We start from the raw sequence: 25,570 nt of genomic DNA on the forward strand, positions 1-25,570 counted from the left end.
GCAGTTTTATCACACAGCACAATGCCACAGATGTCGCAAGATTTGAGGGAGCATGCAGTTGGCATGCTGACAGCAGGAATGTCAACCAGAGCTGTTGCTCGTGTATTGAATGTTCATTTCTCTACCATAAGCCGTCTCCAAAGGCGTTTCAGAGAATTTGGCAGTACATCCAACCAGCCTCACAACCGCAGACCATGTGTAACCACACCAGCCCAGGACCTCCACATCCAGCATGTTCACCTTCAAGATCGTCTGAGACCAGCCACTAGGACAGCTGCTGAAACATTCGGTTTGCATAACCAAAGAATTTCTGCACAAACTGTCAGAAACCGTCTCAGGGAAGCTCATCTGCATGCTCGTCGTCCTCATCGGGGTCTCGACCTGACTCCAGTTCGTCGTTGTAACCGACTTGAGTGGGCAAATGCTCACATTCGCTGGTGTTTGGCACGTTGGAGAGGTGTTCTCTTCATGGATGATGCGAAGGAGATGTGTTGCACTGCATGAGGCAAATGGTGGTCACACCAGATACTGACTGGTATCCCCCCCCCAATAAAACAAAACTGCACCTTTCAGAGTGGCCTTTTATTGTGGGCAGTCTAAGGCACACCTGTGCACTAATCATGGTGTCTAATCAGCATCTTGATATGGCACACCTGTGAGGTGGGATGGATTATCTCAGCAAAGGAGAAGTGCTCACTATCACAGATTTAGACTGGTTTGTGAACAATATTTGAGGGAAATGGTGATATTGTGTATGTGGAAAAAGTTTTAGATCTTTGAGTTCATTTCATACAAAATGGGAGCAAAACCAAAAGTGTTGCGTTTATATTTTTGTTGAGTATACTTTGATTCTTGGGAATGTTTTATTTAAAGTGTCATTATAATTGCTATTATTAATAACAAACTTGTGACTTTTCTGGTATAAGTCGCAGCGGAGTATAAGTCACGAGGTCTCCAAACTACAAAAAAAAAAATGCGACTTATACTCCACAAAATACGTTACATTTTAGCTTAGCTAAAAGTTCCATAATAATTGTTCATTTTGACAAATTTGGCACACATTCTAAATTAGCTTTTTTTTTCCAGATGTTGAGGCATCCTGGAGCTGACCTCTAATGACTGACAGGGATTAATGAAGAATTACACAGGGGTCAAAATTTAAAAATGTTTCAGTCATACCATATTTGTCTGATCATAAAGCCTCCAAAAAGGTATAGTTTGGACTATCTATGGCTGAATGTTATGGATTTATGGGATAAAAACAGCAAAATGGTTTATATAGTTTGGAATATATGACTGTTACGACATAAAAACAGCAAAAATGGTGAGAAAAGGTCAATTTCAGTTTATACAGGGATCAAATGTTAAAGTTGTTCTAATTTGGGTAAATGATTTTGCAAATTATTGGTTGAATTAATAGGGTTTAAAAAATACCTTGCATCATCTGTCATGCTTAGTTATCATGTCACGGGGTAACATATGTTATACATCACAGCATCCAATGAACATTGGTCTCCAAAGTAAAGGTCAAACATTCAACACATCCAAACTATTCAATTTATTAATCCCATTAGCTCAACTAATAATTTGCACCACTAAAACTGGGAGCAGCTTTAACTTTTTGACCCCTGTACAAACTGAAATTGACCTTTTCTCACCATTTTTGCTGTTTTTATGTCGTAACAGTCATATATTCCAAACTATACCTTTTTGGAATCTTTATGATCAGAAAAATAATATGGCATATCTTTCAATATGACTGGAACATTTTTAAATTTTGACCCCTGTAGGTCATTAGAGGTCAGCTCCAGGATGCCTCAACATCTGGGGAAAAAAACAGTTAATTTAGAATGTCTGTGCTAATTTTGATCCTTTTATGACAAAATAAACAGGTTAGTTACGCCGTCCCTCTATTAAAGAGATTACCATGAATGTCTTTTTCTCTTTGCAGAAGAAAAATTCAACTTATTCTGTCCATGGCTGATGCAGAGACGCTGGTTCATGCTTTTGTTTCAAGATTTAATTACTGTAATGATGCCACATGAGTGGCAGGAATCTTTAAATGCTGCTACTCCAGCTCTAACCATTCAAAGAAAACTTGACCATAGTACCCAAATTTTAGCCGACCCTCAATAAATCATGTCAGATCAGGTTTTAAGATTCTGTTGTGACCATATGAAGCTGTGACTGGTCAAACCACCTCTCATCTAATAGATCTTGTAAATATACATCTTCCTGCGCCCTAAGAATGCAGGGTTACAGTGTTTTTTAAACATAATAAAGTAATCCGGAGGCCACAGAGCTGTTCCTTAATGTGCTCCTTTTCTGTAGAACAGCCTGTCCGCTGAGATAAGACAGCCCAATTGTACTCAGTCCTTTAAATCTTGACTGAACACACATCTGTTCTCGCTAATTTGTAATTAGCAGTAACGCATTCGTGGCTCATCTCTCACCTTAATTATTCACACCACTCATGGGGAAGGACTCAGTCTCATCAAACTCTAATTTTGGGTAGCATTAGCTGAATAAAGGACTCTCCTGCTGGTGAGAATAGTTAACAGATAATAAATTGATGTTAAAATGATAAAGCTTCTTACTAATGTCTGCTCTGTTTGTCTAAGCTGGGATACCTGTGTGCTGTAGCCCTTCGGTCCATCACAACCCACTGTATGGAGAGCCAATGGAGGATCTAAGGGACCTCACCCAGGACATTTTGAGATCCTACTTATTGGTTTCAGATCAACAGAAACTGAACCTACTCAAGTAAGAGATGCCATAACATTATATAAATGTGCAAAAAATCTTAAATATAATTCAGTAATACATTATTCTGAAATGGCCCCTTCTATATAATGAGTACTTTACTTTTTGTATTTTAAGTATATTTTCATACTAACCCTTTTGTAGTTTTGCTTAAACATTTTCAATGCAGGACCTTTCCTTTTGTTGCTTTCTCAGTCAGTCTGCTGGTACACACCCCGTTCACTGGGTGGGGGGTAATGCACTAAACGGTTTGACAGCCGCCAGTACAGTTGCAAGAAGAAGATGGTGCTAGCATTTTGCTAACTTCTACAATAAGCCAGGAGGAGTTTGGCTGATGGAACTCTTCATGAACTTTCTTGTCTGGAAAGTTATGCATATTTGTATGGTTTGCACTGTTGGTAGTGGGAATGGAAATGGGTTGTGATGGAATTAGGATGAGGATAACAGCAACAAGAGGAAGAAAGGCTTTCCACGTCATAGTAGTGTGTCATCAGGTCGAAGTGACAGTAAGGCTACCAGTCCAGAGTCAACTACCATGTACTGCTCCCATTAACTGCAGGGAAAAAACCCAACATCTGACGTGCAATCTGATCAAACGTGCCAAGGCTTTGGAATAACCTGGTGAACTAAGGCTTGGAATAATTTAATGGAGTGAGTCACTGTTGGTAGAATGCTGTGCTGAAGCAGGTTTTACAAACGACTAAACATCTGCACAAAAGTTGCAGTGTTTGCTCTTCATAAGAAGGTGTTATCGCTGATATTCCTACACTTGTGATGGACAAAGAGTGGACTGTCTGTGTGTTAAGTCTACCTTTGGGGAAAAAAAAAAGAAAAAAAGGTGCTCCCCAGTAAGATTTTTATTGGGTGCTCATTCTATAGTGTGGGGCTTTACAACCAGCCGCCGCTGAGGTATTACAGGTGATGGGCAAAGTTCCGCTAACTGCTAATTAGCAAAACTAACTTTTTTGTTAGCGGATTAGCTTTTCAACTAACTTCAAAACCATCAGTGGACCAATTAGCTTCTGCTAAATTTAGTTTTGCAAACCTTTATTCCAGTAACATTTTTTTGCTGGCATAGTAAGTAAAGCAGAATGGTCATAAACAAATGTAAACCCTAAAATCACACATTAGCATTGGTCTGTTATATGTTTTGCAGCTGTGAGAAGCTGAGCTCAACCCAACCCCAGCAGAAGGGTTAGAGGGTGGTACGTTTGACAGTTGGTGGCAGTGACGCACCACTGGACTGTCAACTGTCAATAAATGTGAAAGAAGAACTTCTGCACTAACATTATCTGCTTGCTGTCATGCATTGATAATGATATCCATGTTTGTACTGGTTGATACTGAAACATCTGGTAACAGTACCTTAAATAATGTTCTCACAATGTCTTAATGTTGAATATGCAGACAAACTCCTAAAGTTTACCTGCATCCCAGGTTAGTCGACATGATACAATGATTTGGTGGTTTTAATCATGCTCAAAACTCACAAAAGAACCTGAAAATCCCATATTGGTTTAAAAAAAGATTTTTTTTTTTTTTATTATACTGACACATACCAAACAATACAGTCCCAACCAGATTTCCTGTTGAACTGGCTTAATTTTGTTTTGGGTTGACTGGAATGGGTCAAACAAGCCTACAAAAAGTACAAAGATATGTTCACGGCCATATCCAAAGTCAAAAGAAAGAACTGATCAGCAATAATGTGAAATCTTGCCATATTTTGAACATTTTCTGGGTGAAAAAGAATTTTCACATGGAGGACTGGCTTCTACTTTCCGGACATTGATACTTCACTCCACTTCATGCTACAGAATCCAGAGACAGACCTCAGGGCCTATATATGACTTATTTCTACATCCTAGAAAAACATCTATTGTTATATAGCTCTTGTAACCATGAAACTGAGAGATTGTATCCTGAGTGTTATATTCTGTGTTGTCACAGATGTCACTTCCACACTAAATAAACACAAAATGACTTCAAAGTGTTACCAAAACATATACCGCTATATTTATCTCCACTCAAACTTTTGCACACCTTGAACTGAGATCATGCTGCAGACATTTTCAGAACCCACAAAAAAATGAGGATTATTAATAGATGAAAACGCGAACACAAAGACATCTAAAAGCAGATTTTTTTTAAACTCATCACGAGCCTTTGAATTTAAAAACATTAACAAAAACAGTGCAAATGCAAGAATAACTTGTAAAAATGAAGACGGGGGGGAGGGAAGACTGCATTCTCCTCTGAAAAACCCTTGGGTCATTCAACATTTTGGCACCAGTTCAATCACTTGGCACAGACGTTTGGGGTTCACCTTGCTTCATCTGTCCAGGGTGGATTTTCATTCGTCACCCTGATGTACAGAACCTAACATCACGTCTCCTCAGACTGGCTCGTATCAGTACACTCATATCTGAATTAGTCTGAGGTTTCTTTTTCTCCTCGTTTTTACAGTAATGATAGCTCGGCCACACCAACATTCAGGGTGACTGTTAAGCTGAACAAAATGACTTGAAGTGCACAACAACCCGGCTCTGTGTGGAAAAGCTAAAACATCAGTGAGATTACTGTACCTGATAGAGGGGGGGACACAGACAGGCGACCTGAGGGGAGTGGCTCGGTGCGTGGAGTGGCAGCGGGGACACACCACTGTCGCATGGCTCAGTGGAGATCAGCTCGGCTACACCCCTGAGGAGTCAGATGGGACACTTGCTGCAGTGCATTGTGGTTAAGCCGTCTTGCTTTGCATGCTGGCAGACCTACAACAGCAGGCGACTCTGTAGCAGACACAGCTGGCTAAGCTAACGCTGCCCCCCCTGAGCACATAGCAGCTTCATGAAATGTTGCATGACGTCAGACAGTATGAATCAAACACAAACTCAAAGCACTGCAATGACACCTTCACAATAAAAGCATGCTACTTTTGGTGGAAGGGATCTGTCTGGACAAAAAAAGAAAAATAAAGAAGGTTTTCTCAGTGTTGACAAATGTGTCGTAAATAATTAGAACAGAAGTTAAAATTAACAGCTCACTGCAGGACATAAATAAAATGGAATAATGGAACCACTGATAAAATCTTTACTGTTAAAGTAGTTGGCAAATTCACATATAGTTAGTTATTTTTTGTGATGTACTCGAAATGAATGTCAGAATGTATTTAGGTATTTATTAACGTACATATAGTTGGCATATTTGGCAGTATGGTGGCCAAGCAGTGCACGCATCCTGCCCATCCTCCATCTAATCTGGAGTTGAGTCAGAAACGGCATCCGCCTTAAAACTTGTACCAAATCCATGTCAGATCTGTTGTGGTGACCGCAAGGAAAAAGGTAGAAGCTGAAAGAATTTGCATACAATTGGCATATTTATAGAAAATCTATTTTAATTAAGCCTATTTATTGACCAATTCAATTGTCAAAGGGTTTTATTTGTGCAATTAAACATGAAGGCACAAATCCTTCTAGAATCACTCTCAAGTCCCTTTAAGTAATATACTGCAGTAAATGCTGGATTGCATGTTGCGTGGCAATGATTTATTTGTGTTTATCAGTGGCGGCATGGAAATATTTTAGAGAGATGGCAGTGGAGTTTCTAAACAGTTTGTTCAATAAAATTTTGGAAAGTGAGAGTATACCTGAGGAGTGGAGAAGTCAAGTCAAGTCAACTTTATTGTCATTTCTACAATACATCACAGACATATTGAGAACTGAAATACCTGATCTCTGGACTCCCTGACCTCACAAAAGAAGGTATTTAAGAAATATAATAACAAAGTATAAATATCAAGTGTAGAGATCGAACAGCTGTAAAAAAAAAAAAAAAAGTTGTAATAGTGTAATTGTAACAAAATTGTACAAAAAGTAAATGTAAACAAACAAATACTTGTAGTGCAAAGTGGCAGGACAACATTCAGCAGTAATGGATATGTGCAAATTCCATGACCAGAGCAAGAATATATACAGTTGTTGATCATTGTGCAGAGAGTATTGTATGTATAAAGTGCAATATCTTCACAGCAGCTTAGGTTAGGGAGGTTAGGGAATTGGCGGGAGTGGAAAGTAAAACAGTCCAGTTTGTGTTTATGTGTGAGTGGAGGGCAGCAGGGGGAAAGGGGGCAAAGCAGGGAGGGAGTTGAGTGTCCTGACAGCCTGGTGGAAAAAGCTGTCTCTCAGCCGGCTGGTCTTGGCCTGGAGACTGCGCAGTCTCCTCCCCGACGGCAGCAGGCTGAAGAGACTACGTAATGGATGAGTGGGGTCACTTACGATCCTAGTGGCTTTCCGGGTGAGGTGGGTGTTGTACAGTTCTTGGAGGGGTGGGAGAGAGGTGCCCGTGATCTTCTCCGCTGCTCTCACGATGCGTTGAAGGGACCTACGGCAAGTCGCTGTGCAGTCGCCGTACCACACCGTGATGCAGCATGACAGGACACTCTCGATCGTACCCCTGTAGAACATGCACATGATGTGTGGTGTTGCTCCGGCTCTTCGAAGTTTGCGGAGAAAGTAGAGGCGTTGATGAGCCCTCTTGGCCAGTGATGCGGTGTTAGTGGTCCAGGAGAGATCCTCCGACACATGCACACCCAGGAACTTGGTGCTGCTCACCCTCTCCACAGCAGCACCATCGATGGTCAGAGGGGAGTGTTGGGTGTGCACTCTCCTGAAGTCCACAACAATCTCCTTCGTCTTCTCCACATTCAAAAGGAGATTGTTGTTCTCGCACCACATGGTCAGCCGGCTGATCTCGCTCCTGTAGTGGGTCTCGTCGTTGTTCCTGATGAGACCCACCACGGTTGTGTCATCCGCAAACTTGACGATGAGGTTTGAGCTGTGAAGCGGTGTGCAGTCGTGGGTCAGCAGTGTGAAGAGGAGGGGGCTCAGCACACACCCCTGGGGGGCCCCGTGTTCAGAGTGATGGTGTGGGATGTGTTGCTGCCGACCCGCACTGCCTGAGGTCTCCCGGTCAGGAAGTCCAGCAGCCAGTTGCACAGTGAGGTGTTCAGACTCAGTTGGTCGAGTTTGATGACCAGCTGCTGAGGGATGATGGTGTTGAATGCTGAACTGAAATCAATGAACAGCATCCTAACATATGAGTCTTTATTGTCCAAGTGTGTGAGGACTGGATGGAGGACAGCACTGATGGCATCCTCTGTTGAGCGGTTGGACCGGTATGCAAACTGAAAGGGGTCTAGGGAGGGGGGGAGTGCAGACTTGATGTGTTTCATGACTAACCGTTCGAAGCACTTCATGATGATGGGGGTGAGTGCGACAGGGCGGTAGTCGTTGAAGCTGGATGGCGTGGACTTCTTCGGCACCGGGATGATGATGGTGGCTTTGAGGCACGTGGGAACGACCGACTGGCGCAACGAGGTGTTAAAGATGTCCGAAAAGACATCTGCGAGTTCCCCCGCGCAATCCCTCAGTACGCGGCCAGCAATGATGTCAGGACCAGATGCTTTCCGGGCATTGATCCTGCTGAATGTTCTCCTCACACTGTCTGCAGTCAGTGTGATCACCTGGTCACCCGGGGGGGGGGGGACTTGTGCGCCGGTGTGGTGTTAAGGGCCTCAAAGCGGGCGAAGAAGTTATTAAGGTCATTCAGCAGGGAGGTGGAGTTGCCGCAGGTCTGTGGCGGTGGCTTGCAGTCGGTCAAAGACTGCAGTCCTTGCCACATGCTGCGTGCGTCCCTGCTGTCGCTGAAGCGGTGGGCTATTCTCCTGAAGTACTCCTTCTTCGCCATCCTGATGCCGCGTGACAGGTTGGCTCTAGCTGTCCTCAGGCCAACTTGATCTCTCGCTTTGAAGGCCACATTCCGGGCCTTCAAAAGCCTGTAGACTTCACCTGTCAGCCACGGCTTCTGGTTGGCTCGGATGGTGATGGTCTTTAAGACTGTTACATCGTCCACACATTTGGAGATATACGCTGTAACCGAGTCTGTGTACTCCTGGAGGTCGATGGTGGTGGAGTTGTGTAAGGCAGCTTGCTTGAACACCGCCCAGTCTGTGGTGTTGAAGCAATCCTGGAGTGCCTCTACAGCTCCCTCTGGCCTCCTTCCGAACTGGTTTAACTACTTTCACCCGTGGTCTGTAAGCAGGCAGCAGCATGATGATGATGTGGTCAGAGGCGCCAAGGTGGGGAAGGGGGAAAGCTTTGTAGGCTCCTCTCTGGAAGGTGTAAACATGGTCCAGAGCGTTGTTGCCCCGAGTTGGAAAGTCTATGTGTTGTTGTAGTTTGGGAAACACTGTCTTGGGGTTAGCCTGATTGAAATCCCCAGCCAAGATGAGGAAGGCATCTGGGTGGGCTGTCTGCTGCTCACTAATGTGGTGGTGCAGTTCGTTCAGTGCCTCCTTCCTGGTGTTATTGTTGGAGCTAGGGGGAATGTACACCGCAGCTATCATTACAGCACTGAATTCCCTCGGTAGGTAGAATGGCCGACACTTCACGATCATAAGCTCCACAAGCGGCAAGCAGAGTTTAGTAACCACCGCAGCGTCCCGACACCAAGCGTCATTGATGTAAACACAGAGCCCCCCCCCTCGCGTTTTACCTCCTTCGATGAGGGCTCTGTCCGCCCGGTAGCAAGTTAGCCGCTCGAGCTGAATGGCGTGGTCCGCTACGTTGTTGTTCAGCCAAGTTTCCGTGAACACAAAAACACAACAGTCTCTCACACTCGTCTGGGTATTCCTCAGGAGCCGTATGTGGTCCAGTTTGTTGTCCAGGGAGCGAACGTTAGCCAGCACGATGGTGGGGATCGCTGGCTTATGTGGGCTAGCTGCTAACCTCGCTCGGATGCCTCCGCGCTTCCCCCTCTTCTGTTTCCTCTCACGCCGCTTGTGGCGCCTCCACTCTGGGCGAGGTGTAGGGGTGGGGGTCGGTGGTAGTCTGGGCCTCCATAGCAGACCATAGCTCCATAGCGTTTCCGTGACCGCTGGGTGTAGATTGGAGATAAATGACAAGTTCCTGAGTAGAAACTCACGGCTGTATGTATGCCTCAGATGGTGTGAGACACGACCCAGTGAAGATGACGCCAAAGACAAACAAAAACAAGGAAAACTCCTGTGGTCTCGGGAGAGAGAGAAGCCGCAGCGTATGCATGCGCCGCCATGATATATAAATATTAGAAGAAGAAGTGTACTGGTTCCTATTTTTAAGAACAAGGGTGACGTGCAGAGCTGCAGTAATTATAGAGGCATAAAGCTGATCAGCCACAGCATGACGTTATGGGAAAAAGTAGGCCCTAGACAAAGCTAGGCATAGAAAACAGGTGAAAATCTTTGAGGAGCAGTATGGTTTTGTGCCAAGCAAGAGCACTACAGAGGCAATGTTTGCTCTGAGAGTGCTGACAGAGAAGAAAAGAGAAGGCCAGAAGGAGTTGCAATGTGTGTTTGTCGACTGAGAGAAAGCTTTGGTGTTCTGGCTGATTATTTAAAAGCAGCTCTCAAGAATTTGGGAGTGATATTTGACAGGTGTTTGAGGTTCGATCAACAGAAACTCTGTTGTCAAAGCAAGCCCCCCCAGCTACATTCTGGCTACAGTAAAGCCCTTTCTCAGTAAATGAGACAGTCAGTCACCCCTTTGATACTTTTCCCTCAAATTTCTACTCACACCTCATAACATGACAACATGAAGAAAGTTTTTTTGTTTAATGTTTGCAAAATTATTAAAAACAAAACAAAAAACCCTAAGAAATCACATGTACATAAGTATTCACAGCCGTTGCTCAATACTGTGTTGATGCATCTTTGGCAGCAATTACAGCCTCAAGTCTTCTTGAATATGATGCTACAAGCTTGGTGCACCTATTTTTGGGCAGTTTGGTCCATTCCTCTTTGCAGCACCTCTCAAGCTCCATCAGGTTGGATGGGTCACTGTCCTGCTGAAAGATGAACCGTCACCCCAGTCTGAGGTCAACAGCGCTTTTCATCCAGGATGTCTCTGTACATTACTGCATTCATCTTTCCCTCAATCCTGACTAGTCTCCCAGTTCCCGCTGCTGAAAAACATCCCCACAGCATGATACTGCCACCACCATGCTTCACTGCAGGGATGGTGCCTGGTTTCCTCCAAACATGACGCCTGGCATTCATGCCAAAGAGTTCAATCTTTGTCTCATCAGACCACAGAATTTTGTTTCTCATGGTCTGAGAGTCCTTCAGGTGCCTTTTCGCAAACTCCAGGTGGGCTGTTATGTGCCATATACAAAGGAGTGGCTTCCGTCTGGCCTCTCTACCATACAGGCCTGATTGGTGGATTGTTGCAGAGATGGTTGTCTTTCTGGAAGATTCTCCTCTCTCCACAGAGGAATGCTGGAGCTCTGACAGTGACCATCAGGTTCTTGGTCACCTCCTTGACTGAGGCTCTTCCCCCCGGTCCCCAAAGAGTCCTGGTGGATCCAAACTTCTTTCATTTCCATACGATGGAGGCCAATGTGCTCATTGGAACCTTCAAAAGCAGCAGAAATGTTTCTGTACCCTTCCACAGATTTGTGCCTCGGGACAATCCTATGATGGAGGTCTACAGACAATTCCTTTGACTTCATGCTTGGTTTGTGCTCTGACTGTCAACTGTGGGACCTTATATGTAGACAGGTGTGTCTTTCCAAATCATGTCCAATCAACTGAATTTACCCTGGGTGGACTCCAATTAAGCTGCGGAAACATCTCAAGTACGATCAGTGAAAACAGGATGCACCTGAGCTCAATTTTGAGCTTCATGGCAAAGGCTGTGAATACTTATGTACATGTGATTTCTCTTTTTGTTAATAATTTTGCAAAAATCTAAAAAAAACAACAACAACACTTTTTTCACATCATCATTATGGGGTGTTGTGTGTAGAATTTTGAGGGGAAAAAAAAAAGAAATTCATCCATTTTGGAATAAGGTTGTAACATAACACAATAACATAAGTGATGCACTTTGAATACTTTCTGAATGCACTGTACCTCCTGTGTTAATGCACTTCTGACCTTGCACTTTTTAAATCAAAGGTCAATGCTTATTTATTTATAGTGATGTTAAACTCGAGTCAGTCTGCTCGACACTGCATCGAGCTTTTTGAACCAGAAGTGTCAGTGAGCAGCGTTTCGAGCACGCCCCCATCACATGACCACTGCGAGCGAGGCCTTGTTACGTCACACCACGTGTCGAGCTTCGCGGAAAATTCAAATAATCCGGGCATTTCAATACGACCCGCCGAGTATTTAAATGAGATCTGTATCGCAGCTCAAACCGTGGGTTTTTGAGAGGAGGAGATTGCTAGCGACACTGTTATTGCCAATTACCACGTGAATCGGAGCAAAGGAAAGCATTAGTTTATATTTAGGTCTAGTTTTTAAAGTTAATTTAGTATAGTTAGATACATACACATAGGTATCCATTCATATACAACATTTATTCACATAGTACATCAACATAGGTTATAGGTTCAACTATATATTATAGGCAGATCAGAGACTGAGCTGAGTGACTGAAGAGCTGTGATTTTGTTGAAGTGAAAGGTGTGAGAAAGGTGAGTGTGTGTGAGAGAAAACAGTGGAGAGCAAAGCCTTCGGGGCTTTACTACAAAGGTTTGACCCAACATATGTCTACCTCCAGAGGAGAAGACCGGCTCAAATACTGGGCGACAGGAGTCGCAGTCTATCCCAATTTAAAGAGAATGGCAAAAAAATATTTGTCAATGCCAACAACATCAGTGCCTTGTGAGCGGGTCTTCTCCAAAGCTGGAGAGGTGGTGAGGCAGAAGAGGAGCCGATTAAAGTCCAGCACCGTTGAAATTATTCTTTTTTTGAATAAAAATTGCACAATCAACGTCTCCTATCCCCTCTATTCTAATTTACAGCAACATAAGCACAAGTTGCAGAAGCATGTCTTTCTCACTTTTCCCATCACATTTTATCCAAATATAGTTTGAGGAATGATAACACAAATCTACATATAGTCTACAATAAAAGCTGTCATAACCATTATGTGTGCATCTGTAGGGACTATTTATTACATTAAGAAGACAATAATAGATATGACTTTTTTATTATTATTATTTTTCAAGAACAAATCACATCAGTCATGAATTAATGCAACATTTGTCAGGGCACTCGCTCAAGGTAATTCTCAAAGCAATCCAGCAGATGTCACCCTTCAAACTGTATCAAACGCGTCGAAGCAGTGTGTCGATTTTCAGCCAGTTGTGTTGCAGTGGCTCATTGGTTCATGGGGCTTCGAAATTGCCATCACTATTTATTTAAACTGACTTTTAATAGGTAATGGTACTCTGACATGTTTTGTTTTCATGCCCCCTTTTAACTCTATGGCATGATTGTTTTATTTTTGTAAATTCTTGATCTTTGATTTTACTGTAAAGCACTTTCGATACCATCTGGCTGCTGTAAAGGGCTATACAAATAAATGTTTTACTGATTATGAGAGACTGCCCAGAGAATAGCTGCGGTATTGCATGAGAAAGTTTGGAGCATAAGAAGTATGTGTGGATGGCGCAGGACACAGGACAGTGTGACAGTGGTGAGATGTGCAATAAGAATGACAGATACATCCAAAGTGGAGGTGGGATTACATCAAGGATCAACTCCGAGTCCTCTTTTGTTCGCAATGGTGATGGATAGGTTGATGGACGAGATCAGACAGAAGTCCCCATGGCCTATGATGTTTGCAGATGATATTTCAATCTGTAGTGAGAGTACAGAGCAGGCTGAGTCTAGCCTGAAGAGGTGGAAATATGCTCTGGAGAAAAGGGGAATGAAAGTCAGTACGAGCAAGACTGAGTACATGTGTGTGAATGAGAGGGAGCCCAGTGCAGTTACAAGGAGTAGAAGTGGTGAAAGTAGCTGAATTGAAATACTTGGGGTGAACTGTCCAAAGTAATGGAGAGTGTGGTAGAGAGGTGAAGAAAAGAGTGCAGCCAGGGTGGAGTGGGTAGAGAAAGGTGGCAGGAGTGATTTGTGACTTAAGAAAATCTGCAAGAGTGGAAAGTTTACAAGACAGTAGTGAGACCAGCTATGCTTAGAGATGGTGGCACTAACAAAAATACAGGTGGCAGAGCTGAAGATGAGTGAGATTCTCTTTGGGAGTAATGAGGATGGACAGGATTAAGAATGAACATATCAGAGGGACAGCTCATTACAGACGGTTTGGAGGCAAAATCAGAGGTGAGATTGCGATGGTTTGGACATGTGCAGAAGAGAGAGAAGGATCCTGAGGATGGAGCTACCAGGCAGGAGAAGAAGGAGGCCAAAGGAGACGTTTGTGGATGTGGCGAAGGAGGACAGAATAATGATGTGACAGACGAAGATGCAGAGGACAGGGTGATATGGAAACTGTTGACCTGCTGTGGTGCCCCCTAATGGGAGCAGCAGAAAGAATAATAGTACAAGTATCCTAAAACAAACTAAACCTACTTAATTACAGTAATGTGAGTACTTCTAATTAGTCACTTTACCCCTTTATAAAACAAATGATTATTTCTCCATTTGTGCAATGGAAAGAATATTTTCACTTCAAGAATTGTCCAGGTCTCTCTTGCAAAAGAGATCTCGATCTCAATGGGACTAACCTGGTTAAATAAAGGTTAATTAAAATTACATTTTTTGAAAGATGGACTGTTCCATTCAACCCTGCTTCACCTTGTTGAATGGAACAGTCCGTCCTATAATAAGCATTTTCAGCATCTCGGGCGCGTGGGGGCTGTTGGTAAGGCATCCGACAAACAAATGCACGTGCTTGATGGTGGACGAGTAATCAACGTAATATCGCTTCACTACTGTGTGCGGTAAATGCCCACTGTAGAGCTCTATAGAGTGGGTGACCTAGTAGATGCCTGCCCATTTGTGATGAGGAAGCACCAACCATACAATGTCCCACAAACCTGTGTGTTTAGAGTGAAGTCAGATGATATGTGTACTGGCTCAAGTACTGACAGCTGCGCACATGACTTTGTTTGTCCCGACAGCCGCCGACCGGAAGCATGCGCCGCGCATGTGTACTGGTGATGCTGAGCTCGCTTATTCCTACAAATATATACTAAAGGTTTCAGAACAGTGTTTTGAGTTTGCTGTAAATTTTCAGTCATGACGGAAATTATCAACCTCATCCACATTCCACACATCCTTTAATTCCAGCTTCATATTCCTGTTCTGTTGTATATATTTCATCTCACATTTATCTCTTTGGTTGCAACCTAAGATGTTTAAAACTCTCATAAAGCCAGGCACCACATCTAGCAGGTGGTAGACAAGGTCTAGAGGACATTACACAGGCTAAACAAAGATGCTTTTCTGATCTGGTACGTCAACGTTTTATACACTTTTACATTTGAACCATACAAGATGACGCATTTAGCGAGGTTTTCCTTGTTGACCAGGACCAAGTAACCCACCTCCCCATTTTTGTTGCACAAGCACTGCACTAAAACCATGTTTTAAAAATTGAGTCAAAAAATAAACTTAACTGACATTTCGCAAATGGGGGAAAACAGATCTAAATTTATTTAAGTCCATTGTTAATACAGACTTGAATCAAGAATGCAATTTTTTTTTTTAAAAAACACAACTGTAAACAAACATCTGATTCCGCGAACAAAGATTATATTTTGAAAAGTTACCGGATACAATACTTTAATTTTGCAGTATTGACAGTGGATAACTACTACGCTCGGCTTCGGCTAATTACCGACCGAAAGCTCAGTTGTTTAGATGTTAGATTGACAGTATTCCAGATGTGCTGCCGTGGCTGATATTTCTGTGATTCTGCAGGAGTGCGAACTAACTTTGGCTCCGTGAAACAGAAACAAGCTAACTGCTAACGACTTAGCTCACAGGCTAAGTGACGCTAAGCTAAGCTAGCAGCTGTCTCTTACCTCCTGATGTAGAGACGGACTGCAGCCAGCTGACGTGCGGAGGACACAGTGACAACTGCGCGGAAAGTGTCCGTAGACACTAAAGCATTCCTTCTCGCTCCGGAGCTGACCGCTAACTAACGATGTTGGCCCATATCTCTCTGCGGCGCAGCAGGAGAAATACTGTATGCAGAGTATGTCTGAATTTATGACCCCTCACCCGACACCACTGTAAAGCTAGTGGTAATTATCCCGACGTTTTCCGCATTTGAATCTGACAATAAAGATATCGCGTTTTTTCTTTGACCGACTCAGAGTACAAAGTGTCATTTTAACAAAAGCGTTTTTTGAAATAAAAAAATTTAATTAATATTCCTGCACATAAATGTAGTATTTTTGCACAACAGTGCAGACTAATTTTCAACAGTTAAGTGAAAAAGATTGAATTTGTTGAAAAACAACTTCCGTTATTGTGACAAAATTTGGCTGCTTTGACGCAGCACCACCTGATGTATGTTAACATCTGTATGTATATATACACGACGCTTTTACATTTAATATCGATGAGGGTGAAATGACATTATTATTATTACTATTATTATATAAATTAAAAGAATTACTGTAGTTATTTTGTTATGACATGTTATTGACAATGTATGTATATGTACAATGGCAATAAGGCACTGTTCAATTATACTAAAAGTAGTCTTTGAGATATGTTTTCATGCAATTTTTAATTTAATTTTAATTTTTATCCCCCCCCCCCCCCCCAAAAAAAAAAAAAAAAAAAAAGTTATCTCCCACATACTAGGACCAGGCAGGCACCACGTGGGAATAAGTTGGCATACCTTGATAAAGTTACATAGTTCCTGGTCTTAGTGGGATCAGGCCCCCAGGACCATTGAAAATGCCAAGAGGGCCCCTTGCCCCCCACCTGTACATGTCATATCCTGGGACATCAGGACATGTAACCAGGGGTGCCAAAAAGGGGAGAATAAGAAGGAGTCTAGGGGCCCATGATTGACAGGAGCCTAGGGGGCCCCTAATGGCAATTATAATACTGACAAAATAATATGCAGGCGGCCCAGTAAGATTTCTTTACATGGGGCCCAAAAATCCCTGCATGTAACATCATGCTGGACTGAACTCAACAACTGGTACAGGGTAGAACAGGATGGAGGGCAATGTTAAACCACCAAGTGCCAGAGGACTAAGAAGAAAGAATTCTAACTTTGACATTATTACTACATTCAAACTTTATCGCATTACAACATGAAATTTATAAAACTCGCAGCAAGCTGTGTATCAAGTCTTGAATTGTTTCAGTCATCTCATTAGTGGCATACATGCTATAATTTCAACAGTGATTTCATTATTTGTAACAGTGACAGTGACCCCTTAGGCCCCTGAACAGAGAACACCACAGGTGTGCAGTTCAAGCAGGTTTTATGCTGTGTACCATTTACCTCGGAAGTCAAAAGTCATCCATCACACCTGGCTTAAATGCGTTCCATTTTCCGCACAACACCACAAGTCAGAAAATACTCTGGTTGACTCCAATATTTTGGAGTATACAGTACTACAACAAACAATTCAGCCCACCAAAGAGACCTCATGGAAGACAGGCTGGAGCAGAAATTACACTGGTGTTTAAATTTAATGCTCAGTGCAGTGTAACCAGTCATTGTTTGCAACAGCTAATGGTTTAGCCAACATTTGATAAACAACACAATACACAGTATTTCCTGTATAACAATACCACAGCAACATGTCCACGACAGCGGAAGGACAGTACTGTGTACATGATTTATTAAACTGGAAATTAAAACTACAACTTTCACAAATGTTGCTGCTGGGAGCAGCCATGTTGGATTGTGAATTTGTTGATGAGATGGAATTAAAACTCCAGGGGGCAGAACTGGGAAATTCCAACCTACAAGACAGCAGTCTGTACACTAATGCTGTCCATCTGGAAACACACCACATGGAGATTCGAGGACACAGGCAAAATGTTGGTACACAGGAAGACTGTCTGTCTGACAACAGTGTCCATGAAGGAAACATCAAGTCAGTAATCCCAGTAAATGACCAGAGAGTCAGTACAATGTGTTAAGGAGCAGAAGCTAATGGGCTAATTAATGTTATTGTATGAGGTTATCATAATCTGCTTCTTGTCATCACTAAACAGAAAAAAAAAAGTCTGTTTAGAGGTAAATGAGTGCACATTTACCTTACTATTCAACATTTTAAAAATCCTGTTCATTTTTAAAACATTATAGCCAGCCTTACCTTAGCTTAGCTGTCCCCCTTCTTGCGCTTCTGACTAACCTACAAAGTCCAAACAAGTGGACTGCCAAGTAATATGAAAGTTATTACTTCTCTAAATTAAAAAGTGTCACCTTTCAGTTTGGGAGCATGATTTATTAAGTTAACTTGTTCCCCAAGACTCAGATCATCCTATGGGTTGGCATGAGTACACATCACTTCCGGCGAAATGGCAAATCCGAAGGCAAGAATTTGCACTTCCGCGACTGGCCGCCCAATGAAAACAAAATCGGGCTGAATTGATAGTCTGTTGAAATCATCTGGTTTGGTTTTGTCTCTAACTTGCTTCTAACAGCCACCTGATAGCTGTCATTGCCTGGAACGATGAGATTTATACACCAAGCTGACCTGAAATGAACCATTGTACATTAAATTGACTTTATTGACAAGTCTGACCCCTTTGAAAGTCATCAAATTTCATGTATTTGTATTGAGCTCTGTGATGTTTTCATCAGCCAAAAATGGCCAACAGAGGGCACTCGGTGTAAAGTCTGTGCCAACCCATTCATTCAGATCCATCATCATGATAATGAGCACCATCATCTTCTTTGCATTTTATGGGAGTTGACATCCAGTTTAGTGGTGCATTACTGCCACCTTCTGGTCCGGAGTGTAAATTACAGTACATCATTGTGATCAGTAAGCAGGAGTATGTACGTAGATGGTGCCATTTTGTAGCCATAGATGATAATGCAGTATTTGTTTCATATACAGTTTGGGTTTAAATATGTCATAGGACCTGTCAAACTAGTAAAAAAAAAAGTGATTTGGAAAGTAGAGTCCCGATATGGTATGACACAGAAGTCTAAAACAGTCTGTTTCAGGTCTAAACTTTCCTTAGTCAAACAACTACCTAACTTTCAGGACAATCAACTTGAAACCCAAAAAATTTGAACTGTAAAATGTACATAAAAACTGATTCGGCATACTCGCATCGAATATCCCGAATCACATTGGATTTATTTATTTATTTATTTATTTATTTGCCTTGACATCCTCATTACAGATTTATGTAATACTGTGATATAAATATTTACTGTGAAAAAGGTAAGAGCTTGTAAAAATACAAATGACTTACATGTGAAATGGTGGGTTTAGGATAAATATCAGGTGTTCCTGTAGGTGATGCATTGATTAAATTCTTTGGATTAGCCATTAAAATAAACAGATAAGACTCAAATGTGATGTCACACCCAGTGACTCTCAGATCTCAGATTAGTTTCCACAGGTACTGAATCACTGGGTTTCATGATGCTGAACTTGAACCATACTGTCGATTCATTAGTTGTTGGGTTTTTTCACAGCACAAAGATGTGTTGGTCAAGAGGATTAGAATTCTTAATGTCTTTATTCGATGTCTTCACAACACATTCACAGTCACTGAATATCGTGATGTGTAAGTCGCTTCCCTGAGTGGGGCAACTTTTGAGTGGGCAGGGGGAGTTGGCTGTGACTGAGCTTAGGTTTGGATTTCAATGATGGTTCAGGTTAACATCACACAAAAAGAAAGTAATACATAAAACTAGAGCGCCGCTTGTATGAGTAGAGCACAAACATTCACCAACACTAGTTTCCAATTCCACAAAATTTTACCTTGGAAAAAATTTTCAAAGTCAAAGTCCTGTTAGAAGTGTCTTTTCATAAAATAAATTAGATGTGATCAAATGTCAGGAGGATGTATTTAGTTCATGCACTTCAATCAAAGTTTTTTTGTCGTGTTGTCAGTTTTTTTTTCATCTTTGCTTGTTTCTGTGTAGTCTCTCAGTTGTCCAGGTGGTTTCCACAGTAGAGAAGCTTGAATCTTCAACTGGACTGGGTTGCTTGACACAAGGACATTACCAGTTTAGCTGAGGAAGCTTCTGTGATTAAGCATAACGTCCGCGCGTCAAACAACCCAGTCCAGTCGAAGATTCAAGCTTCTCTACCATCTTTGCTGTGCACAATTTGTCGTTGCTTTTTGGCACTTGGTTTCCGATTGATAACTGGAAGACAAACAGGCATAAAACTGGAACCTCCATCCAATTTTTGTGGTGTAGGTAAATCCATAATAGAAAAATGAGAGAGAGTGACACACTTTTGATTAAAGATATAATGCAGAATATTCACCAAATGGGCTTTTCAATGTTAGATTCAAATGTCCACAAAATCCACAGTCTGGATCAGGTCCAGATCAAACTTTGTCAGGTGATAGTGAGTGTCAGTCTGCACATCACTTTCAAATATGAGAGTGATTGGGACACATTTGATTAAGATATAATGTAAAATATACATTAAATGGGGTTTTCGATGTTAAATTTAAATGGCCTCAAAATCTGTAATCATATCAGATCCAGATCAAACAATGTCAGTCAATAAAGGATTCCATCCTACATAACGCTCCCAAATATGAAAGAAATAAGTTTTTTTTTTTTTTGACAGAAGTATGAGTTTTTAAAAATTACTTCAGTTTTAAAGTTAGTGATTTTTCTTGACTTTGATCTTTAACCTAGAAAATTGAATCAGTTCTTGCCTATCAGGATATGAATCTTCAGGAAAAATGTAATATCAATATATGAAAAATTGTGGGCTCCAGGCTGTTCACAAACAGACAAACAAACATGGGGAAAAAAACATAACCTCTGCCCAACTTCTTGGGCGGAGGTTAAAATACAACACACACACAAAGGGGTATTAAAAAAGCTATGAACATTAGACATCATGTTGAGTTTGCACAGATTTTTCCAAAATCAAAATCCTTTCAGTATGTAATGGGTTCATGTCTGAATTATCAGTCTATCTCCGTTTCTTGCTTGCTTGCTGTGTACTCTTGGTGGTTGCTATCAGTAGTTGGACCAGTGGCTGCAGTTGGAGCATGAGTCTGTTTGCTTTGTTCCCTGTTCTTCCCTCCCCTGTAGACCTGTGCCAAGAAGGCAGCAGTAATAAGTACTATATTAAAGAGTCGCTGTGCTTGTTGTCTCAGTTCAACGTGTCCTGGTTCTCAGTAGACCTGCCTACCGCATCCTTTGGGGTGTTCTGGGGCTTCTTTTTTGAGGTGGCACAGTCTACCATCTTCTAAAAATGAACTGGGCCTTCTTTGAGGGCCTCCTCAGTGGAGTGAACAAATACTCGACGGCGTTCGGTCGCATTTGGCTCGCTATTGTTTTCATTTTCAGGCTACTGGTCTTCCTGGTGGCCTGTGAGAAGGTTTGGGGTGACGAGCAGAAGGATTTTGATTGCAACACCCGCCAACCCGGTTGCCACAACGTCTGCTACGATTATTTCTATCCCATCTCCTACACCCGGCTCTGGGCTCTCCAGCTGATCTTTGTCACCTGCCCATCCTTCCTGGTAACTCTCCATGTGTCCTACAGAGAAGAGCGGGAGCGCAAACACCGGTTGAAGCACGGTGAAAACTGCATTCCTCTCTACGATTACACCGGCAAGAAACGAGGTGGTCTTTGGTGGACCTACTTCTTCAGCCTGATGTTCAAGATCATGGTGGAAGTTGTGTTTGTCTTACTGCTGTTCTATATCTATGAGGCCGCTTTCTTTCCTCCGCTGGTGAAATGCAGAGAAGATCCTTGTCCCAACGTGGTGGACTGCTACATCGCCAGGTAACACCGCATGTCCACTCTCTACCACTCTGCCTGTTATTCTATCAAACACTAATTCCAGTCTCGCTCCTCAGGCCCACGGAGAAGAGAATATTCACAGTTTTCATGGTGGCAACCAGCTTTGTGTGCATCTCTCTCACTCTTTGTGAGATGCTCTATCTGTGTGGGAAGAGATTCTGGGAGTGCTGCAGAGGAAGACCTCAGCCCGCCAAAGACCACTTCAACCTCATGGACAGATACCCTTTGAATGGGAACGATAACTCAGCTTGCAAAGACAAAGCCAAGATGGTCGGTGAAAGTGGAGGTGAAGAAACAGCCAGAGAGAGTTCGGCCCCACCGTACACTACCGCCGTCTCCTGAGAGACGTCAGGATGAGTTTAAGAGAAAAGAACAAAGTTCAACTTTTTCAGCTCAACGTTCAACTGCCAATGAAACTATCTGATACTAGGAGAAATAGACGTTTGTTAGAAAGCATAATGCAAAAGATAAAAATGAAATGCAGTGACCATATTATATTGATTCTGTAAATACTGTCATTTTTGTCATCTTTCAATGTACTGTTGCGTCTACTGCTGAAGCAAGCTGAAGAAATGAAAAAGATGTTCAATCAAAGTTCACTTAAGATCAAAGCCAGTGATGTGATGCAATTTGTCCTTCAGACATCATCATTGACGTGTTCATTATGCAACAAAGTCCAGTTCTCCTGACACATTAGGGGTGTGGCCACTTTGAGTGACAGCTTGTATGTTAAAGCTGTGTGTTTGTGTGTGTGTGTGTGTGTGTGTGTTGATGCTGCAGTTGGCCAGAAGCTCAGGCTACATCTATTGTGAATTCCCATCTTTTTTGAGCATTTTATTACAAATATCTGTAATAATCTGGCTTGTTGTGTGGTTAATTTTGAATGAATGAATGAATTTATTCGGCACACAGACTCAACAATAACAAACTCATAAATAGGACAATTTAACAGTGAACCTCTGTGATCGAAAGGGTGTGGGCAGAAGAATGGATCATCTAAGACATATGTGCGCCTCCATTTGCATCACATGGAATTATCATGGGATTTAATTTTGGATGCTAACAGCGTTAACTTTTCAATTTCAATTCAATTTAGAAATTGAAATTGATCGGTAGCTTGAGGATGTTAGGTAGAGCTAATCCACAATGTCTAAGAAAATAGGTATGTCATAATGACCACACCAAAGCAAAACTGTTATGAGAAACACCGCTCAGTCCCCCAAATTATAATTTGAATCACAAACTGTCCTCCTTGGATGGGACGCCAGTCCATCAGTTTTCTTCCCCAGCTAAGGCTGGTACCCTTTTTAGAGCTGGGTGGACTGGGACAATGCAGATGGAGCCTCTTGTCCAACAACAGAGACATGTAGCACAATCAGGAATCAGTTCAATTAAATTTATTTATACAACTCTAAATACCAACATAAGTTTTTCTTAAGCACTATACATGAATAAGGTCCAACCCAACCCACCCCTGAGCAAGCACAATGGCAACAGTGGTGAGAAACCACCATGTGAAAGTTTTCCTTCATTAGATTTGGAAGAATTTTGAAACAGATTTTACAAAAAGATAAGTGAGCAACATTTGCTTACAAAACCAAGAGAATATACCAAGTTAAATTCACTTAGAATTTCTGTATGGAAATTGTTACAAGCTCTTTTTTTTTTTAAATTTTACTCCATTTTATTCAGTGCAGGCAAGCAGACCAGATTCAGTGGGGTGACCATCTGCTATAGTCATACATACATAGCAATAACATATTAAACAAATAACAATGAAAGACATCAGCGGGGCGATTCATACTCTGCACCCTCTGTACACCATGTAGGGGTGGTGGCCAAGTGGTTAATGCGCTTGGTTTCAGTGCAGAAGGTTCCGGGTTCAAATCCCACCCCTGCCACATTTCTCCATGTAATGTGGAGTTGCGTCAGGAAGGGCATCTGGCATCAAACCTGTGCCAATTCAACATGCAGATCCACCTTGGATTTGCTGTGGCGACCCCGAGTGCAAACAAGGGAGCACTTACTTTACACCATGATATAAATGTACAAGTAAATATACATATATCCATAATGTTTTTTTTTTTTTTACTATGTATGACTTGACTTCATCATATGACTTCTATCTGACTTCACATACCAATCACAAATATTTTGCTGATCAATATATTATTTAGGTCATCCATCAAGGCTTAGTGGTTGTTGAGATAAATAAAAAGGTTGCTTTTCAGATCATGTTTTCCTTGACTTTGGCTTTTGACTATTGATTCTTTCATTTTCCATACTCACTCACTCCAAGTGTCACGGAATATTGTCCTGAATTTATCCTGTAGAGTCTTCCAGAAGAACTCAGCACAGTTGGGATTTCCACATTTTCCTATAGCTCTCACATGCCCAAGACATTGAAGGATCTCGTAAGATCAGCTGGTTGGCTGACAGATGAAGAAAAGGATCTATGAAGCCCAGCGCTCAGGTGCAGGTCATCAGCGCTCTGCTTCATCATCAGCAACTTGACCTCAGACAAAGAACAAATAGTGCAGCGGCTAAGAGAATATTTAGAGCAAAATCGTGCAAATGGTGATACAAGCACCAAAGTTGGCACAAATACTCCTTAGACATTACTCTTTTGAACAAACTGACTGGCCACTTGAATTTTCAATAGGGGGCCAGGTAGGGGTCAATTGAAGAATTACACAGGGGTCGAAATTAAAAATGCTGAAATCATTTTGAAAACTATACCACATTATTTTTCTGATCGTAAAGATTCCAAAAAGGTATAGTTTTGACTATCTATGCCTGAACGATAAGGAGTTATGGGCTAAAAACAGCAAAAATGGTGACAAAGGTCAGTGTCAGTTTGTACAGGGGTCAAAAGTTAAAGTTGCTCTAATTTTGGTAAAAAGTGATACAAATTATTGGTTGAGGTAATAGGATTAATAAATGGAATAGTTTTGATTGTGTTGAATGTTTGGTCTCCAAAGTAAAGGTCAAACAAGGTCAACGTCCATTGGATTCTATGACATGTGACATATGTTACCCTGTAACATGATAACTAAGCATGATACATGGTGCAAACTATTCCTTTTTAAAACCCTGTTACCTTAACTAATAATTTGCATCATTTTTTTTACCAAAATTGGAGCAACTTTAACTTTGACCCCTGTACAAACTGAAAGTGACCTTTGTCACCATTTTTCCTGTTTTTACCCCATAACTCCTAATCATTCAGTCATAGATAGCCCAATCTATACCTTTTTGAACTCTTTATGATCACACAAATAACATGGTGTAGTTTTCAAAATGATTTCAACATTTTTAATTTTGACCCCTGTGTAATTCTTCAATTGACCCCTACCTGGCCACCTACTGAAAATTCAAGTGGCCAGTCGGTTTGTTCAAAAGAGCAATGTCTAAGGAGTATTTGTGCCAACCTTGGTGCTACCATTTGCACGATTGTTTCAGTTATCTGCTGCACTAAAAGCAGAAATCAAACCACCAGAATGAAAAGTTGACAGGAACACCATCGCACAACAGCAAAATAACAAAGTGCTCACATGTTCAAGTCATGTTTGATGGCAAAATTGTCCTATTTTTCTCCAACATTCCTCAGAATTTGATGAATCTTTCACTACCATTCATGGCAAAAATTGAGGTTGGAGGGAAAGAATGAATCAATACAACTATAGCCTATATTAATTATAACATGAGTCTTGAATCTGGATTCGTATAACTCCACAGAATTAGACTGTTTTATCTCAGTGGGCAGACTATACCGCCAAAAAGGTGCACAGTAAGAAAAAGCTCTGTGACCTGCTGACTTCTTCTTTACCTTTGGAACACACAGTAATCCTGCACATCTTGCTAATGCAGAGCGCAGGTCGGTACGTAGGTACGTAAGGTTTAATTAGATCTGCCAGACAGGGATGCACTCCTCCATGTGGGATTATGTTTGTTAATAAGAAAAGTCTACATATACCAATCTATGAATCAAGTTTGCCCATTGGTAGCCCAACGCCAGTTCC

The 25,570-nt window shown here is 41.8% G+C and overlaps 2 protein-coding genes across 5 annotated transcripts in view; one reads left to right on the top strand and one right to left on the bottom strand.

Moving 5' to 3' along the window:
- The window catches only part of zgc:91944 (uncharacterized protein LOC436941 homolog), a 35,698-nt gene extending 19,876 nt beyond the window's left edge, over window positions 1–15,822 (bottom strand). For 2 of the 4 annotated variants that reach the window (XM_034160730.1, XM_034160727.1), the window contains exons 1-2: window positions 15,634–15,821; window positions 5,349–5,463 (exon numbers count right to left, since the gene is read on the bottom strand). In XM_034160730.1, the coding sequence (XP_034016621.1) occupies window positions 5,349–5,433 (85 nt within the window). In that variant the 5' untranslated portion in view covers window positions 5,434–5,463; window positions 15,634–15,821. Of the gene's footprint in view, window positions 1–5,348; window positions 5,464–15,633 lie in introns of all 4 variants that reach the window. The other 2 variants (XM_034160728.1, XM_034160729.1) reach the window with 2 other exon arrangements.
- Window positions 15,823–20,961: 5,139 nt separating this feature from the next.
- LOC117501775 (gap junction beta-3 protein-like) lies at window positions 20,962–21,931 on the top strand. The gene is made up of 2 exons (XM_034160731.1): window positions 20,962–21,530; window positions 21,605–21,931. Exons 1-2 carry the CDS (start codon window positions 20,995–20,997, stop codon window positions 21,888–21,890), a joined length of 822 nt encoding a protein of 273 aa, XP_034016622.1. The 5' UTR covers window positions 20,962–20,994; the 3' UTR covers window positions 21,891–21,931.
- Window positions 21,932–25,570: the final 3,639 nt, after the last annotated feature.

Source organism: Thalassophryne amazonica, chromosome 20 (assembly GCF_902500255.1).
Source record: "Thalassophryne amazonica chromosome 20, fThaAma1.1, whole genome shotgun sequence".
Taxonomy (NCBI): Eukaryota; Metazoa; Chordata; class Actinopteri; order Batrachoidiformes; family Batrachoididae; genus Thalassophryne; species Thalassophryne amazonica.

Coding starts and splice junctions, on each gene's coding strand:
- LOC117501775 (XM_034160731.1), top strand. CDS start 20,995: ATGAACTGGGCCTTCTTTGAGGGCCTCCTCAGTGGAGTGAACAAATAC. Junction 21,531..21,604: donor GTGGACTGCTACATCGCCAG/GTAACACCGCAT, acceptor CTCGCTCCTCAG/GCCCACGGAGAAGAGAATAT.